Here is a 20831-nt window from a genome sequence, read left to right on the forward strand (position 1 = left end):
TCTTCTGAGGTTATACCTCCGTCCAGTAGAGTCTAGAAATAAAAGAGAGAGGATTAGTGAGATGTAACCTCCATAGATAGAGCGCCCCCTACCCCACAGAAGACGGATCTCTTACCTGACGGGGTCATCCACGTGCTCATATCCATCAGGAGCCTCTGTAACTCACGTTGGCTCATTGTAAGGGGAAGGGAAATGGGAGAAAAAACAAACTCCAAACGCACTAGATCAGGTATTAGAAATCACTTCTACCTAATATAGCAAAGAACCTCTACCTGCACCTCCACCGGCGCGGAATTATATAGGGAGCGGAACTGAGAGGTCATAATTACATGACATCACCACGAGGTGGCCAAGGCCGTGTCACAATGGATATGGGGGGCCATATAATAGGTACATAACTGCAGAGATGACTCTACAGAGGCTCCGCCCTTCATAATGACATCACGATGTTCCCGAGTGGTGATGACATCATGAGTGTTCCATCTGACATTTCATTTACATCTCTACAATCCATGTACAAAAACAGATTATTGCCCTAGTAATGGAAATGGAACCGACTGGAGTGTAAGAGACTGCAGCTCTAGATGTGACTAGAGTATAAGATATGATGTACAGCAGAATAGTGACTGCAGCTCTAGAGGTGACTGGAGTATAAGACATAATGTAACAGCAGAATAGTGACTGTAGCTCTAGAGGTGACTGGAGTATAAGACATGATGTACAGCAGAATAGTGACTGCAGCTCTAGAGGTGACTGGAGTATAAGACAAAAGGTAACAGCAGAGTATTGACTGCAGCTCTAGATGTGACTAGAGTATAATAGAAGATGAAACAGCAGAATAGTAACTGCAGCTCTAGAGGTGACTGGAGTATAAGACATAATGTAACAGGAGAATAGTGACTGCAGCTCTAGAGGTGACTGGAGTATAAGACATGATGTAACAGCAGAATAGTGACTGCAGCTCTAGATGTGACTGGAGTATAAGACATGATGTACAGCAGAATAGTGACTGCAGCTCTAGATTTTACTGGAGTATAAGTGATGATGTAACAGCAGAATAGTGATTGCAGCTCTTGAAGTGACTGGAGTATAAGTGATGATGTAACAGCAGAATAGTGACTGCAACTCTAGAAGTGACTGGAGTATAAGTGATGATGTAACAGCAGAATAATGACTGCAGCTCTAGATGTACTCCAGTCACTTCTAGAGCTGCAGTAACTATTCTGCTGTTATATCATCCCTTATACTCCAGTCACTTCTAGAGCTACAGTCACTATTCTTCAGTAAAATCTAGAGCTGCAGTCACTATTCTGCTGTTACATCTTCTCTTATACTCCAGTCACATCCAGAGCTGCAATCACTATTCTGCTGTACATTATGTATTATACTCCAGTCACATCTAGAGCTGTAGTCACTATTCTGCTGTACATCATGTCTTATACTCCAGTCACATCTAGAGCTGCAGTCACTATTCTGCTGTTACATCATGTCTTATACTCCAGTCACCTCTAGAGCTGCAGTCACTATTCTCCTGTTACGTTATGCCTTATACTCCAGTCACCTCCAGAGCTGCACTCACTATTCTGCTCTACATCATATATCATACTCCAGTCACCTCCAGAGCTGCAGTCACTATTCTGCTGTACATCATGTCTTATACTCCAGTCACATCTAGAGCTGCAGTCACTATTCTGCTGTTACATCATGTCTTATACTCCAGTCACCTCTAGAGCTGCAGTCACTATTCTCCTGTTACGTTATGCCTTATACTCCAGTCACCTCCAGAGCTGCACTCACTATTCTGCTCTACATCATAACTTATACTCCAGTCATATCTAGAGCTGCAGTCACTATTCTGCTGTACATCATGTCTTATACTCCAGTCACCTCTAGAGCTGCAGTCACTGTTCTGCTGTTACATTATATATTATAGTCCAGTCACATCTAGAGCTGCAGTCACTATTCTGCTGTTACATCACCACTTATACTGCAGTCACTTCTAGAGTTACAGTCACTATTCTTCAGTAAAATCTAGAGCTGCAGTCACTATTCTGCTGTTACATCATCACTTATACTCCAGTCACTTCAAGAGCTGCAATCACTATTCTGCTGTTACATCATCACTTATACTCCAGTAAAATCTAGAGCTACAATCACTATTCTGCTGTTACATCATCACTTATACTCCAGTAAAATCTAGAGCTGCAGTCACTATTCTGCTGTTACATCTTCTATTATACTCCAGTCACCTCTAGAACTGCAGTCACAATTCTGTTTCATCTTCTATTATACTCCAGTCACCTCTAGAGCTGCAGTCACTATTCTGCTGTACATCATGTCTTATACTCCAGTCACCTCTAGAGCTGCAGTTACTATTCTGCTGTTTCATCTTCTATTATACTCTAGTCACATCTAGAGCTGCAGTCACTATTCTGCTGTTACCTTTTGTCTTATACTCCAATCACCTCTAGAGCTGCAGTCACTATTCTGCTGTACATCATGTCTTATACTCCAGTCACCTCTAGAGCTGCAGTCATTATTCTGCTGTACATCATGTCTTATACTCCAGTCACCTCTAGAGCTGCAGTCATTATTCTGCTGTACATCATGTCTTATACTCCAGTCGGCTCCATTTCCATTACTAGGGCAATAATCTGTTGTGTTTTTGTACATGGATTGTAGAGATGTAAATGAAATGTCAGATGGAACACTCATGATGTCATCACCACTCGGGAACATCGTGATGTCATTATGAAGGGCGGAGCCTCTGTAGAGTCATCTCTGCAGTTATGTACCTATTATATGGCCCCCCATATCCATTGTGACACGGCCTTGGCCACCTCGTGGTGATGTCATGTAATTATGACCTCTCAGTTCCGCTCCCTATATAATTCCGCGCCGGTGGAGGTGCAGGTAGAGGTTCTTTGCTATATTAGGTAGAAGTGATTTCTAATACCTGATCTAGTGCGTTTGGAGTTTGTTTTTTCTCCCATTTCCCTTCCCCTTACAATGAGCCAACGTGAGTTACAGAGGCTCCTGATGGATATGAGCACGTGGATGACCCCGTCAGGTAAGAGATCCGTCTTCTGTGGGGTAGGGGGCGCTCTATCTATGGAGGTTACATCTCACTAATCCTCTCTCTTTTATTTCTAGACTCTACTGGACGGAGGTATAACCTCAGAAGACGGGCCACGGATGCTGCTGACCCCAATGCCGACCACCACCGGAGACACCGTGGTAGTGATCCACCCCGTCGCAGGCCGCAGTCAGAGAATAGAAGTAGGTCACCTTTGCGCCTTTCCACAGAGCGCCCGGAGACCCGGAGATCCTCTACCCCATCTACTGCTTCTCCACACACATCTGACCAGCCAGAACCAACTCCTGGACCGAGCCATCCGGTGCCAGACCCAACACCAGCAACCCCAGCCCCCAGCCATGAACGAGGCCGGACGATGAGACGGTATCATTATTTGCCCACGCAGATCTACGCAGGCGCTGAGGAGACCCAATCATGTGCGATCTGCTTAGAAGACTTTGTCACCGGAGAAGAGCTCAACATACTGCCATGTGCCCACATCTACCACCAACCCTGCATCTCCACCTGGGTAAGGAGCCAACCACACTGCCCAATGTGCCGAGTCCGCTGTATAATAAGAAGACGGAGACGGAGACGAAGGTGGTAGTCATCATGAGCACCAACACTGTGCAATACAAAATATAAAACCGCAATAAAATGTACACAATTTCCTGCAATACAAATGTACGTAATCTTCTTCTTTACATTCTTCTCTGTATATATATACTAGCTGGTAGCCGCGACTTCGTCTGCGGGTTGGCGGTGGGGCTGAACCGCTTAAATTTCTTGTCCCCCTATCTGTGCCCCCAGTCCACTTCATCTGCCCCCAGTTTCTTGTCCCCCCATCTCTGCCCCCAGTCTCATGTCCCCCCATCTCTGCCCCCAGCTTCATGCCCCCCCTCCCCTCCCCCACCTACATCGGCCCCCCCGGTATAGTAGCACTCACCTTGGCCTGTGTCCTCCACTGCAAACTGTGCAGACAGTTCTGTGTCGTTTATGTAGCAGAGCAGGCCTGGCATCATAGCAATCAGCAAGCCAGAGCCTGCCGTGCTAGATATAGGACACAGGCAGCGGCTGTATGCAGCGAGGAGACACAGGAGAGGAGGAGAGAGGCCGAGGTGAGCGCTACTACACGGGGGCCGATGTAGGGGGGAACTGAAGCTGGGGACACCCCCTCCCCCCGCTGCACTCACCTGTATGTGTGCAGTGTCGGGTGCAGCAGCCTCCTCCGTCTGCTATGTGTGTGGCAGCCTGGCATAGCTGCAGCTCCGGGACCCTGTGGGCGTCCGCCATCTTCCTCACTGTGTCCCTGGTGAATCGGCACGCCCACATGCCACCCCCAACCTATGGTTCCGCAGCCCTGGCTGTATAGCCCGCCCACAGCCTGCCATGCACCAATAGGAGCAGCGTGGACAGACCAGCGCTGGCAGAATGCCAGCTTCTATAGCCGAAGCGGAGGGGTCTTTGGAGGGTGACGGTGGCAATTTGGGGTGAGTGACCCACATTTAAAGTAGCCTATTTGTATTTCGTGGGAATTATGTAGGTGTGTGTGAAATTTCCCCCCAATCCGTTCAGCCGTTTGGGTGTGATTGAGGAACAAACATCCGAACACAAACCCACAAACATTCACCTTTTAGGATATATATATGTATATATATATATATATATATATATATATATATATATATTGTGCATATATATATATCTATATATATCTATATATATATATATATATATATACTGTGTACATTGCTCCTCAGTCGTATATGTCACATTGTTTCACTTATTCATTTGTTCATTCAGTCATTCATTCATTCACATCTATTTCTACTACTCAATAATAACAATGAGTTCCGTCCAAGGGTAAAAACACACAAATATTATATTCACAAATAGTTTACAACATAAAGCAACCTTTTTTCAGTTTATTTTATTGATTTCACAACCATCACTTTAAACAATATATCTTTACTAGAGATGGGTTATTCATTTTGAGTTTGGCTCCTTGGTCCCAGATTCATTTCAGGGTGCTCATGATCAGTATGAACCACACCTTAAATTGGCTTAAAACATAGTGTATGACACTGTCAGGGCTCCTAGGAACCTATCTATAAATCATAGTGTATAACACTGTCAGGGCTCCTAGGAACCTATCTATAAAACATAGTGTATAACACTGTCAGGGCTCCTAGGAACCTATCTATAAAACATAGTGTAGAACACTGTCAGGGCTCCTAGGAACCTATCTATAAAACATAGTGTATAACACTGTCAGGGCTCCTAGGAACCTATCTATAAAACATAGTGTAGAACATTGTCAGGGCTCCTAGGAACCTATCTATAAAACATAGTGTAGAACACTGTCAGGGCTCCTAGGAACCTATCTATAATACATAGTGTAGAACATTGTCAGGGCTCCTAGGAACCTATCTATAAAACATAGTGTATAACACTGTCAGGGCTCCTAGGAACCTATCTATAAAACATAGTGTAGAACACTCTTAGGACTCATAGGAACCTATCTATAAAACATAGTGTAGAAACCTAGTGTTAGGATGGGGTCCCGCAGGCTTCCGTTCCGGCGCACAGCGCCACCTGCAGGTCAATCCGACTCTCACCCTCGGCCTCATGCAGTGAGGCATCGAGAGACTAAGTCCCATTTCTCCTCTACTGAGCATGCTCGGACTTTTCGGAGCCGCTCAGAAGTTAAATCCCATTTTGGCCATACTGAGCATGACCGATGAGGTCATGGCCACCGCCCTGCTGGGCGGGAACTTCCCTTTATATACGTTGAGTGCGCCGCCGTCCGGCGCTCACACTTTGACTGGAAATTGTTAATGACAGAAGTTCAGGGCTAGGTTCCACTGTTAGGCAGGTTGCCAGTCTAGGCCCCTGTGTTTTATGCTTCGGTCCCAATCTGGGCACTGTTAGTAGGACCTGTAATTCTCCTGAACTGGCAGCTCTACACTAGGGCTTGGAGCAGTGGTCTCTGTTCCAGCCGGTGGCATGTCAGCAGGTTTGGTCTCTGGGTTAGCCTGTGCCCTGGCCCTCTATCCCTGTCAGTTCTGAATACTAGGGGTCTGTGAGCCACTGACCTCGGTTTTGTGTTGCTGACCAGGAGTTCAGACAAACAGCTGCCCTCTGGGCCTGTGGACCTCGACTGCGACTACTAGCTCAGTCTAAAGGGTTCTGCCGTCATTAAAAAATATATATAGGCAGAACCGTAACACCTAGCTATACAACTTCTAGCTTTCTAAGGCAAACACAGCTGTTATGTATATGTGGAAGTGACAGTATTATACTATGGGCAGTTTTTATTTTTCGCCATTTTGCCTCCAATGAAAATGTGAATAAATAGCAACCAAAACATAAGACGTCCTTGTTATCTAGCATAAAACAGAATTTCAGAATTTGAGAATTTCATATCTGAAATTATATCTAAGTTGGGGACTAGACTCACAGATTTGCGACAAAGCTGGCATTATAGTAGAGACTAGAGATGAGCGAACACTAAAATGTTCGAGGTTCGAAATCCGATTCGAACAGCCGCCCACTGTTCGAACGGGTTTCGAACTCCATTATAGTCTATGGGGGGAAATGCTCGTTTCAGGCGTACGCAACATTCGATCAAATTCTACTTACCAAGTCCATGAGTGAGGGTCAGGCTGGATTCTTCTCCCTGTGCAGCATCCCCGCATCCTCTTCCGGCCTTCAGTTCACTCTGCTAGGCATCGGGCCTAGGCAGAGCCGACCGCGCATGCCCGCGCGGACATGCGCAGTTGGCTCTGCCCAGGCCTGATGCCTAAGCAGAGTGAATGCAGAGCCGGAAGAGGACGCGGGGACGCTGCGCAGGGAGAAGACTTCTAAAGGTAAGAGAAGAACCAGCGTTGATTGGCAATGTATAGCATTCTGCCAATCAACGTTGGTTCTGCATCGAATCTTAACTTCGAACAGCTAGTAGTATTCGATTGAGTACGAGTATTTCGAATACCGTAGTATTCGATCGAACACCTACTTTACTTGATCGAGTACTACTCGCTCATCTCTAGTAGCGACATCAACCTGGCAGCGTTGAAGTTGGAGTCCTCTGAACAATCCACCTCTTGGATAAAAGTTTCAAAATCGCCCACCAACGAATCTCTTGTACCTACTCTATGCCCAGTTGCTACAAGAACAGGAAAAGTCATCTCCATCCTTCCTGAGAGCATGAGAGTCAGAATTGCAGATCTCTTTGTCCCTAAAAGACACTAATACTCGGACTATATTCAGATGTTCTGTAGGCCCGCTCAGAAGTGGCCATCTACAAGAATCAACTTACAAACTACCCACGAGCTGGCAGAAAATGTCCATTTTTCTCATCCATTGGAAACAACTCCGGAACTACAGTCTATCTTTGCATGTAGATTTACATTATATTTTACTGATGTACAAAAATTCAGCAGGTGGAAAAATTTAATAGAGGGAAATAAACAAATATCGTGTGTATCAGGTGATGGAAACCTCAAAAGTGAGACCTTATCAGATATCTCCTAGTAGGATCAAAAGGTATTTGCATGGAATGTTTAGTAGGATGAGGACATTGAGCTGTCGTCTTCTTCTCCCTGAAAGTATTCAGAATTTCCTACTTGGTTGAGGACAGTCCACCAAGTGAAGGACCATGAAGTCAACACTGAAGATTGTGAGGTTTATTACTATGGCCATTACTGGAGTCTGTGGGACTTTCCTTAACTCATTCATTGTTGCGCTGAATTTCAGATTCTGGAGAGACATCACTGCCTCTGGGAGCTACAAGAAAATTCTCTTTATCATTGGGCTTATAAACATTATCTTCCAAGGAATTTTTATCTTTGAAACCATTTGTGTGGCTTTTGACTTGGACAACAAAAGCTCCCTATTGATTTTAGCTCTTGAATTCATAGTTATTGGAGTGAATGTCTGGAACACGACCTGGCTCTCCATTTTCTGCTTTCTTCGGCTTCTGGATTCCTCCAACAGATTTTTCCTTAAGATAAAATCAAAGTTCTTTTCTGCAGTCTCTTATCTCTTTGTTGGCTCAGTCTTGGTCTCAGCGGCCATTCATTGCCCATTTTTCTGGACAACCACTCTGGATATTCCTCAAAATACAACTGACCATCCAACCATATCTGGTTATAGACTTCATATGGACTATTACTATGTTATCTTCAGCTTACTATTTGGCTTTAGTATTCCCTTCTTTATGACTTGTGTCTCTATAGGGCTCAGTGTCACTACTCTATTAAGACATGTCTGGAGAATCCGGCACAGTGACTCCCATCTAACATCAGCCCAGCTGCAGGGACATTACCGGGCGGTCAGGACAATAGTCATACGTGTTATCCTAGACATCTTATTCTTTCTTGTATTAGTCCTCGGAATATCAGACCCAATCATTTTTAATTCATTTACATATTCAGTCTTATGGATACTTGTCCTGGTGTATCCAACTGCTCAAGCTGGTGCTTTAATCTTTGGAAATCCCAAATTAAAGAGTGCGGTGTATGGATTTATGAAGGCGTTATTATAACTTCTTAAGGGAGCCTTCAAACGGAGTTTCCGCTCCGCTCATTCTGAACGTAAACTCGTTCAGAATGAGCAGCGTAAAAACAGATCCCATTGATTTCTATGGGTGCCGGCATCAATGGGAGGCTTTTTTACCTATTGCTTTCAATGCCGGCACCCATAGAAATCAATGGGATCTGTTTTTACGCCGTTCATTCTGAACGAGTTTACATTCAGAATGAGCAGAGCGGAAACTCCGTGTGAAGGCTTCCTAACTATAGATCCGAGCTCAGGGCCGTGTCCTGATCCTTTCCCTACAAGCTATTATAGGAACTAATGGAAAATACAGTAAATACAAAGTAACCGCATTGTATATATTATATGGTTAAAAGGATTTTCAGGATGGTGATAGTGATGGCTTATCTTTGCAATAGGTCGTCATTATTAGATGGGTGGGAGCCCAACACCAGGCACCCCCACCAATAAGCGCTGTGCCCTCTTCTCAAATACTAGGTACAGGGTACCACGGCTATGTTTGGTATTGCAGCTCAATCCCAATTACTTGAATGGGACTGATCTGCAAACAGGCCATGAGACTCATGAATGTGACCTCTCTGGCCTGTGAAAAGGAAATAGTGTTCACCTAAGGCCACTTCAAACAGCTGATCAATGGGGGTGCTGGGTGTTTGACTTCAGCAGATTTTGGTAAAGATCATTTATATTAAAATCCAAGAAACCCCTTTAATCCTGTTGTATTCGATGATGGGCTGGGGTTCTATTATAGAAGTTTATATTATGAGGCAGGACTATATATCTTGTATAAACTTTGAGCATCTTGTACTTGTTGTGTATATGTATCTGCAGAAATCGTATACATTAAGAAGTTGTAGAAATGCAAATCACGGTCTTAAATCATTTTCATCTCCAAGGGTATGTTCACACAGAGTTTTTTGCGGAATCCGATGATGACCAGACGCTCTCAGCTCTTGTCTTTGGTTTAGTCATGGAGATAACAGCAAGATTATTTCCGTTATCTTCAGTAACTTCTACAGACAGAAAACTGATTTGTCACTTCTTCACTGATTTTGCAGAACTCGGCATGGAGATTGTTAAAGCCGCCAGAACTAAGCACAGATCTTCTGTGGATATAGATTTGCCTAAATCCTTCTGTATCTTCATGTCATCCCAGACAGACTGGATAATGTTGAGATCAGGGCTCTATGAGGGCCATAGCATTACTTCCAAGATTCCTCACACCAAATATCAATGGTATTTACTTTCACTCTATCTCGTTAATTGACCAAAATAAACTTTTAACCCTTCAACTTTTTTCACATGGGCCTATAACTTTTCACAACATTGTGTATTAATACATTGCTAATGCCAGTGATATGTGTGTTTTTGTAACAAATCTTCTTGTATGGCTCATAAGGACAGTAGAGTTGTGCAGTCTGCATTGCAAAATGTATATGGAAAAATAAAGGATATAAAACTCATGATATAAAACTCATGCCATCCACACTATATATATATATATATATATATATATATATATATATATTATATATACAGTCCTATGAAAAAGTTTGGGCACCCCTATTAATCTTAATCATTTTTAGTTCTAAATATTTTGGTATTTGCAACAGCCATTTCAGTTTGATATATCTAATAACTGATGGACACAGTAATATTTCAGGATTGAAATGAGGTTTATTGTACTAACAGAAAATGCGCAATATGCATTAAACCAAAATTTGACCGGTGCAAAAGTATGGACACCTCAACAGAAAAGTGACATTAATATTTAGTAGATCCTCCTTTTGCAAAGATAACAGCCTCTAGTCGCTTCCTGTAGCTTTTAATCAGTTCCTGGATCCTGGATAAAGGTATTTTGAACAAACAATTCAAGTTCAGTTAAGTTAGATGGTGGCCGAGCATGGACAGCCCGCTTCAAATCATCCCACAGATGTTCAATGATATTCAGGTCTGGGGACTGGGATGGCCATTCCAGAACATTGTAATTGTTCCTCTGCATGAATGCCTGAGGATTTGGAGCAGTGTTTTGGATCATTGTCTTGCTGAAATATCCATCCCCGGCGTAACTTCAACTTCGTCACTGATTCTTGAACATTATTCTCAAGAATCTGCTGATACTGAGTGGAATCCATGCGACCCTCAACTTTAACAAGATTCCCGATGCCGGCATTGGCCACACAGCCCCAAAGCATGATGGAACCTCCACCAAATTTTACAGTGGGTAGCAAGTGTTTTTCTTGGAATGCTGTTTCTTTTTGGACGCCATGCATAACGGCTTTTTTTTATAACCAAACAACTCAATTTTTGTTTCCAAAATGAAGCTGCCTTGTCCAAATGTGCTTTTGCATACCTCAGGCAACTCTATTTGTGGCGTACGTGCAGAAACGGCTTCTTTCTCATCACTCTCCCATACAGCTTCTATTTGTGCAAAGTGTGCTGTATAGTTGACCGATGCACAGTGACACCATCTGCAGCAAGATGATGCTGCAGCTCTTTGGAGGTGGTCTGTGGATTGTCCTTGACTGTTCTCACCATTCTTCTTCTCTGCCTTTCTGATATTTTTCTTGGCCTGCCACTTCTGGGCTTAACAAGAACTGTCCCTGTGGTCTTCCATTTCCTTACTATGTTCCTCACAGTGGAAACTGACAGGTTAAATCTCTGAGACAACGTTTTGTATCCTTCCCCTGAACAACTATGTTGAACAATCTTTGTTTTCAGATCATTTGAGAGCAGGCTGTCCATGTTCGGCGACCATCAAACTTAACTGAACTTGAATTGTTTTGTAGAAAGAAATGGTCCAAAATACCTTCATCCAGGATCCAGGAACTGATTAAAAGCTACAGGAAGCGACTAGAGGCTGTTATCTTTGCAAAAGGAGGATGTACTAAATATTAATGTCACTTTTCTGTTGAGGTGCCCATATTTTTGCACCGGTCAAATTTTGGTTTAATGCATATTGCGCATTTTCTGTTAGTACAATAAACCTCATTTCAATCCTGAAATATTACTGTGTCCATCAGTTATTAGATATATCAAACTGAAATGGCTGTTGCAAACACCAAAATATTTAGAACTAAAAATGATTAAGATTAATAGGGGTGCCCAAACTTTTTCATAGGACTGTATATATATTCTGTGTACATTGCTCCTCAGTCCTGTATGTTACATTCTGTTTCATTCATTCACATCTATTTCTACTACTCAATAATAACAATGAGTTCCATCCAAGGGTAAAAACACACAAATATTATATTCACAAATTGTTTACACCATAAAGCAACCATTTTTCAGTTTTTCTTATTGATTTCACAACCATCACTTTAAACAATATATCTTTACTAGAGATGGGTTATTCATTTTGAGTTTGGCTCCTCGGTCCCAGATTCACTTCGGGTTGCACAAGATCAGTATGAACCACACCTTAAATTGGCTTAAAACATAGTGTAGAAGACTCAGAGTTCCTAGGTACCTATCTATAAAACATAGTGTAGGACACTTAAGACTCCTAAGACTTCTGCGCCTCAGCGCAGGTGGCATCATCACAGACGTCTCACTGCTGGGTGAAGTGAAGAGGCGGCGGCAGCAGGAGCAGCAGTGAGGTCGGTAAGTAAAGATACTTTTTTTGTTTTATAATAGGCTGCTACCTGCTAGAGTATCCCCAGAAGGTAGCGGCCTATTTACCAACCTCCTTAAGCCTGCTCATGGCCAGCTCTCTGCTTCCCTTTCTACTATAGGCCACGGTGGGTGGTTGTGAGCAGACCCGGGCCAAGGCCGCAAACCCACTACTGCTGTTATTATACTCGGGGGTCTTTTCAGACCCTCGAGTATAATAATTGGAGCCCCAGCGGAGGTGAGGGAACATAATAAACAGTGTTACTTATTTCTCTACTATCCGTTGTTAATCCTAGCGGGCTTCGGGTCTATATGGTGATGCCCGAGACATCTCGTGGTCTGGGACATTACCATACAGGCCTGAACCCTGCACTAGCAGTGCTGTACAGGCCCGAAGCCTGTGCTAGTAGTAACAGTCTGTAACTGCTAGCGCAGGCTTCGGGCCTGTATGGTAATGTCCCAGACGTGAGAAGCCCAAAGTCTGCTAGGATTAACATTGAATCCCCAGAGAGGTGAGTAAAACCGTTCATTATGTTCCCTCACCTCCCCTGTGTCTCTGATTATTATACTCGGGGATCTGAAAAGACCCCCCAAGTATAATAATAGTTCATGGATGGGCTACTGTGGGGCATAATAGTAGGGTGGGCAACTGTGGGGCATAATAAAGGTTGCAGGGTCCACTCTGGTCCCTGTAACCTCTATTATGCCCCACAGCAGTCCCCCTGCAACCTCTATTATGCCCCATAGCGGCCTCCCTGTACCCTCTATTATGTCCCACAGCGACCCCCATAACCTCTATTATGCCAGACAGTCTATTGGTCTATTGTGCCACTGTGGGTCATAATATAGGCTGTAGGGGCAGCTGTGGGATACATGTCTCCTGTAAGTATTACTGCACAAAATATTGCATTGCATTGTATTCACTATAATGTTACCGCTAGCACACCTCCCCCTCGCTGCCTGAGGCACCACTGCTTAGAGCTCCTAGGAACCTATCTATACAATTTCTAGCTTCTAAGGCAAACACAGCTGTTATGTGAATGTGACAGTATTATACTATTATATTATTATGGACAGTTTGTTTTTTGTTTTGTTTTTTGCCATTTTGCCTCCAATGAAAATTTGAATAACAAGCATCCAAAGCATAATACATCCTTCAAAATGGAATAAATAAAAAGTATTGAGCAAGCAAAAGAGGTTGCCGCCCTCTTCTTCCAGATCACCAGGATGGAAAGTCAACGTGAGAAATCAGTGGCTCAGGTGATTCTTTTGGATCTCATACTACATAGAAAGCAACTCAAGGATTACATAAATCTGAAAGTGGCCAAGGCAAATCTTTCTGTCACTCATACACACTACATGCATGATTGTAAGCCATGTACCGGGGTGGGCTCCCCAGCATACAGCGAAGTCATGAACCAAGGAAGTGAGTCCAACTCTATTTAGCAGAGACAAGATTTTACTTAGTTTAGTAACCCCCTTTACCCAAAAGAACCCTTCCAGATATTTACATTCACTCAGCCCAGAAGCTGAGACCCTGGTGTTGTACAGCGCGGTGCCCACTGATGTGGCCTTCAATATACTCCAAGCTTTTACCTATCTGCAGGCTGCAACTATACAGGAACAATTCAGTGAGTGTGACACAGGCACCGGCGGTATAACACCAAGGCTTACAATCTTATAACAATATCCCTATTCCCCCAAGCAAAGTACAACCAAGCAAATAAAATAGTTAGTTAGCTTGCAAGCCAAACAGTGTGAGGTTAAACTGGATGTTGCTCCCAGACTTCCTTACAAGTCCCTTTCTGAGAGATATAACTCTGTAGAATCCTCTGAGTCTTAGTCCTTTTACCAGACAAGTAGATATTTCACCAGTAGTGCAGCCTGTGATGCTGGTTATGCCTATCTAACTACAGGCTCTTACTCAGTCCCAAACACTTTGGCGCCAAACTTGTAGCATGGTGAGTGCACGGTTGCTTCTGTTAGGTGCCTTTTAGCCTTTATTTGGAACAGTTGGAAGAGCGGCTCCTCAGACAGCATGTGGTCTAACTGACAGTGTCACTTCTCAGCCAAGTCTCTGACAGCAATCTTCTCCTTAGGATGGTGTCTGGATAAACTCTGGAAGTCTCTACTTGAGCTCCACTTGCTGTAGCTCCGGTCCCTTAAGGATCTTCTCCACACAAGGATGCCACTGCAGCCCTTCCTTCTTCCAAGCTCAAAGCACACACTGTCCAAAATGGCTGCTGCACACACTCTCTCCTTCTTCTGAGCCCACCTCCTCTGAACAGGGTCTCCACGTCACTACTCCAGGGGCAACAAGCCTTTTCCCTTTGTCTTGTGGTCTTGCAACAGTCAGATTATGAAAAAACAAACTTATTTACAGGAACAGACACATTCAGTACACAGGGGCTGTTTCACTCTCTTACGTAATAAACGAGGCAAACTGATGGCTTATCTAGCATAAAAGAGACACACTCAGAATTTCATATCTGAAATTACATCTAAGTTGGGGACTAGACTGACAGATTTTTAACAATACTTACTAACCTCTCATTCTATCAGAGACATCAACCTGGCAGCATTGAAGTTGTAGTCCACTGAACAATCCATCTCTTGGATGGAAAAGATTCAAAATCACCCACCAACAAAAGTCTTGTACCTACTCTATGACATATGCAGAAAAATCTTAAATAGCGAATTTATAAAAACACCAGATACCAAAAAATAATGAAAAAAAAAATAGACTTGGAAGCTTCACTCATTCACTGTATATATTTTTGGGCTGTGGACTTTGCATTATATTGTATACCTACTCTATTCCCAGTAACCTACAGGAACAGGGGAAGTCATCTCCATCCTGCCTGAGAGCATGGGAGTCAGAATTGCAGATCTCCTTGCCCCTAGAAGACACTAAAATGAAATTGAGACACACTCTAGGCCTCTCCAGGTGTCAATCTACATGAATAAACTTACAAACTACCCACGAGGTGGCACAAAACGTCCATTTTTCTCATCCATTGGAAACAATCCTCGTAAACAAAAAAAATCCTGTTCTACAGTCTATCTTTGCTTGTAGATTTACATTATATTTTACTGTTGTACAAAAATTCAGTGGGTGGAAAAATGTTATACATGAAAATAAACAAATATCGTGTATCAGGTGATGGAAACCTCAAAGGCGAGGTCTTATCAGATATCTCCTAGTAGGATGAAAAGATACTGTAGGTATTTGCATGGACTGTTTAGTAGGATGAGGACATTGAGCTGTCGTCTTCTTCTCCATGAAAGTATTCAGAATTTCCTTCTTGATTGAGGACAGTCCACCAAGTGAAGGACAATGAAGTCAACAATGAAGATTGTGAGGTTTATTATTATGGTCATTACCGGAATCTGTGGGACTTTCCTTAACTCGTTCATTGTTGCGCTGAATTTCAGATTCAGGAGAGACATCACTGCCTCTGGGAGCTACAAGAAATTATTATTTATTATTGGGCTCATAAACATTATCTACCAAGGAATCTTGATCATTAAAACCATTTTTGAGACTTTTGATTTTGACATGGACATAAATGGATATTTTTTCATAATAACTTTCAAATTCACAGCGATTGGAGTGAATGTCTGGAACACGACCTGGCTCTCCATTTTCTGCTGTCTTTGTCTTCTGGATTCCTCCAACAGTTTTTTCCTTAAGATAAAATCAAAGTTCTTTTCTACAGTCTCTTATCTCTTTGTTGGCTCAGTCTTGGTCTCTATGGCCATACATTTTCCATTTTTCTGGACAACCACTCTGGATATCCCTCAAAATACAACTGAATATCCAACCATATCTGGTTATAGACTTCATATGGACTATTACTATGTTATCTTCAGCTTACTATTTGGCTTTAGTATTCCCTTCTTTATGACTTGTGTCTCTATAGCGCTCAGTGTCACTACTCTATTAAGACATGTCTGGAGAATCCGGCACAGTGACTCCCATCTAACATCGGAACAACTGCAGGGACATTACCGGGCGGTCAGGACAATAGTCATACGTGTTATCTTAGACATCTTATTCTTTCTTGTAATAGTCCTCGGAAAATATCAGACCTCACCGTGCTTAATTCATTTACATATTCAGTCTTCTGTATACTTGTCCTCGTGTATCCAACTGCTCAAGCTGGGGCTTTAATCTTTGGAAATCCCAAATTAAAGAGTGCGGTGTATGGATTTATGAAGTCATTAGTATAACTTCTTAACTATAGATCCAAGCTCAGGGAAGTGTCCTGATCCTGTCCCTGCAAGCTATTAATAAATCCCCCAGATAGCGGACCCACAGGGGTAGCGTAAAGGGGCTCATGACAGTAAAGAGGAGAAGAGCTAGACAGGTCTGAAAGAGTTTAGGAGGTCATCTATAGGGCAGGATGTATGGAATAGGTTTGTTTATATAAAGAGAGGGATGCAGAGGAGGGGGGGGGGGCATATCATAACAGGAGCTTGTAGGAAAGTTGTCCCACCCACTCTCCCTTAAATTTTATCTTTGTCATGGCGGCGTAGAAAGAAGGGGTCTGTGGAGGCTTAACTGATATTTTAATCAGCAGTTGGGGTGGAGGACCAGGGAGTCATCTCCACTCCATTGGTAGTTTGGCAAAATGGATGCTGGTTGGAGTACCAGTCTAGTTTATACGTCCTGTGGTCAGGGTACAAAGGTTGGAGATATCTTCTGATGCCAGGTGTATCACGGGTGGGGGTAAATATCGGAGGGGTGAGACGTGAGCTGGGATTGGTGCCTTTAGGGACCCCTCCTTCTAGGGCAACTGGTAGCCATTGGTGAGGACATTAGTTTTAAGGGGGTTGTTATATATTTACATGTTATTTTAATGTTATTTAAATGTTGATATTGAATAAATTATGGTAATTTGGTTGGTAATAAATGCTGCTCTGGCCTTTTCTTCCAGCCTGGTGTCTGCGTCTTATTGGGGAACTTTATGGTAAATTGGGGGTTGGGAAGGTAGTGGTCACAGCACACATAGACTATTTTACTAGTCAAGGGAACTAATGCAAAATACAGTAAATACAAAGTGACCGCACTGTATACATTATATGGTTAAAGGGATTTTTAGGATGGTGATAGTGATGTTTTATTTTTATGATAGGTCATCAATATTAGATGGGTGGGAGCCCAACACCAGGCACCTCCACCAATAAGCGTTGTGCCCTCTTCACTGAATACCGGATACATGTACCATGGCTTTGCAGCTCAATCCCAATCACTTGAATGGGACTGATCTGAAAACAGGCCATGTGACTCATGAATGTGACCTCACTGGCCTGCAAAGAAGAAGTGGTATTCACCTCAGGCGACTTCAAACAGCTGATCAATGAGGGTGCTGGGTGTTTGACCTCTTTAGATATTGGAGAAGATACTGGTAATGATGATCAGACGTTCTTGGCTCTTTTCTTTAGTTTAGTCATGGACATAACAGCAGGATTATTTGTATTTTGTCTGTTATATTCTATGACGTCTACAGACAGAAAACTATGTGCAAAAGGACTAAAGTCTTGGCACTTGGCATTTGTAGACAGGTTTTGGCAGAACTCAGCATGGAGATTGGTAAAGCCTTCAAAACTAAACACAGATCTCCTGTAGATGTAGGCTTGCTTCAATCCTTCGGTCTCTTCATGTCATCCCAGACAAACTGGACGATGTTGAGATCAGGGCTCTGGGAGGGGCATATCATCACTTCCAGGATTCCTCACACCAAGTATCATTGGTATTTACTTTCATTTTATCTTGTTAACTGACCAAAATAAACTTTTAACCCTTCTACTTTTTTCATATGTGCCTAAAAATGTTCCACAATATTGTGTATTAACACATTGATAAAACCTAGTGGTATGTGTGTTTGTATTCCAAATCCTCTTGTGTGGCAAATAATGATTAGAAGGAAACCATCACTCATCTGCATGCCATCCACAATATATATATATATATATATATATAGAGAGAGAGAGAGAGAGAGAGAGAGAGAGAGAGAGAGAGAGAGAGAGAGAGAGAGAGAGAGAGAGAGAGAGAGAGAGAGAGAGAGAGAGAGAGTCAGGGTCTGGGGTTACTAGGTGGGGTGGCATAGACACACAAGTCCAGTTTCTTTAGTCCAAGACAAAGGTAGAGTTTATTTCCACTCAAAAAGGTAGTGCAGCGAGAAAAGGAAACAATACAAAAATAAATCCCTGCCCGGCTAGGCTCTAACTAAACATAGAATAGGTTACCTCACATAGAATCACAGAAATCAAAAGCCAGTAGAATCATTCAGGACACAGCTCCAAGAATATGACCTCTTTCTTTGGCTCTCCAGTCAAACTCTGCCCAGAAGCTCCCTTGATGAGCAGACTCTCTGCAGCTGAGTCGCTGCCAGAACATCCCCAAAGTGTGGACTGGAGGGGGGTGGAATGACAGGTCCCACTACCAATCCTACCTGCCATTCCTAAAAATCCAGCCCAATATTGAGCATTTACCAAAATGCTCAGCAGATGAAAGTTGTCTGCTGAGCACAAAACATTCCTTCTGGAGTTTTCTCATCTCACTCACCTTAGCAGTCTGGGTGAGATGTATACCCATTACCCGACCAGCCATCGGCTTACAATATATATACTGTGTACATTGCTCCTCAGTCCTGTATGTCACATTCTGTCTCATTCATTCATTCATTCATTCATTCATTCATTCACCTGTACTCCTACTACGCAGTAATATTTTTCAGTTTATCTTATTGATTTCACAAACAAAATTACAATATAATTAAGTAAAACAATATATCTTTACTAGAGATGGGGTATTCAGTTTGAGTTTGGCTCCTCGGGTCCCTGATTTGTTTTGGGTCGCACAAATTCAGTATGAAACACACTATAAATTGGCTTAAAACACAGTGTAGAACACTCTTAGATCGCCTACAAACCTATCTATAAAACATAGTGTAGAACACTCTTAGGACTCCTAGGAACAGATCTATCCAATTTCTAGCTTTCTAAGGCAAACATAGCTTGAAGTTATGTCAATGTGAATGTGATATTATTTTAGTTTGGGTTACCTTCACATGAAAGCCATACTCATACTCACCTCCCGTTACCTCTTTGGGCCTGTTTATGGCTTTCAGCACTCTTCTGGTGATGTTCGGCACTCTTCTGGTGACGTCATTGGCCCAGGAGTCACGGCTAATGTCTGTGATTGGACCAAGAGTAGTCACATGGGTTTGCCAAGCATCATGTCACCAGGTCACTGTTCGGACCCAATCACAGGCCTCAGCCTTAGCCTGGACTGATGACTTCACAGAAGAGTACCTGATGTCACCAGGAGTGCACTGGTCTCTGTGAGGAGGCGCAAAAGAGGTAATGGAAGGTGATTATAAATGTTTGAGGTTTTTTAACACCTCCCCTCGGCCTCCACCTATTATATTCTGGGGTCTGAAGATATCCCAAAATATAATATGGTGATCATTTTAGTACAGTTTTGAATATTCAGGTCAAACCCAGCTCGGTATGAACGTAGTCACCCATATCTAATCTTTACATATGTTTAACCACTTTCGAATCATTGCTGATTATACACGTCCAGACGGTCCACTCGTAACATTGTGCAGCTGCCGAGGCAGAGACGCAACCAGCTGTTGCAATAGGAATTTAGCTCCATTTACTACCCCTTAAGCAAGATGTATTGTTCTCACTTCCACTACATACTACTTATCATTTTACAAGTAAATAGCTTTGCCTTAAGTTTAGGATTTCCCAGAATGAATATGATGGACTGTAAGGTAGAATACGACATAAGAAATAGCCAGCATGAAGTGTCCACCACGACCTCAAATGTCAACTCCGACGATAATAAGCCAGAAGCTACTAAACATAGGATCAAGTCTAGAATCAGGCGTGTGACCATCGTTCTCACTGCCCCAATATGGGCCTTTAGCTTAGGCCTCCTGAAGTTCATGTTATTGCTCTTGACCTTCCAGATATGGCTCAGGAGGGAACTGATGCTGAGTACAATTGATGTAAAAATTATAAGAAAGGGGACAACACAACCAAATATCATGTTACAGATTGCGTGTGGATAAAGCATATGAAAAATATATTCTGTTCCATTAGGATGAACTGTGATTCGTAGAGTCCAAAGAAACGGTACATTAATAATAAACAAGCCTATGATAGATCCTACAAGAAGCAGAGGAACATAGGAGGAGAAACGTAGCTTCATCTGAAGGAAGAACTGATATGGAAGGTTGACCAGCTTCAGGCAGTAGTAGATGGCGAGCCAGGTAGCATGCCAAAAACTCAGTTCTATCAGGAAATAAAGAATGGAAAAGTCCATTACGTAGACTTCATGTAGAAAAATCACATACCTATCACAAACATATAGGAAACCATCAACAGAGATGGAGCACTGCAGGAGGACATTGGTTACTGCTGTCGAGAAGAAGATGTAACCACCAGGTTGATGCCTCTGCTTCCAGGTTCTGCAGTACTCAGCGACTACTGATGAGCTTATTGATAGTCCAGTTATGGTTGTCACACTTAATATGATTGCCTTGACTATCCTTACTGATGGCAACAT

The 20831-nt window shown here is 42.8% G+C and overlaps 2 protein-coding genes across 2 annotated transcripts; one reads left to right on the forward strand and one right to left on the reverse strand.

Annotated features, from left to right (window-relative positions):
* The first annotated feature begins 15581 nt into the window (after positions 1-15581).
* Positions 15582-16418, forward strand: LOC142217201 (taste receptor type 2 member 41-like). Its single transcript, XM_075285390.1, has one exon. The coding sequence runs from the start codon at positions 15582-15584 to the stop codon at positions 16416-16418; it is 837 nt and encodes a 278-aa protein (XP_075141491.1).
* Positions 16419-17392: 974 nt separating this feature from the next.
* Positions 17393-20831, reverse strand: LOC142217202 (taste receptor type 2 member 1-like). The gene is made up of 2 exons (XM_075285391.1): positions 19992-20831; positions 17393-17557 (listed from the first exon to the last, which is right to left on the reverse strand). Exons 1-2 carry the CDS (start codon positions 20829-20831, stop codon positions 17393-17395), a joined length of 1005 nt encoding a protein of 334 aa, XP_075141492.1.

The sequence above is a fragment of the Leptodactylus fuscus genome, chromosome 8 (assembly GCF_031893055.1).
Source record: "Leptodactylus fuscus isolate aLepFus1 chromosome 8, aLepFus1.hap2, whole genome shotgun sequence".
Taxonomy (NCBI): domain Eukaryota; kingdom Metazoa; phylum Chordata; class Amphibia; order Anura; family Leptodactylidae; genus Leptodactylus; species Leptodactylus fuscus.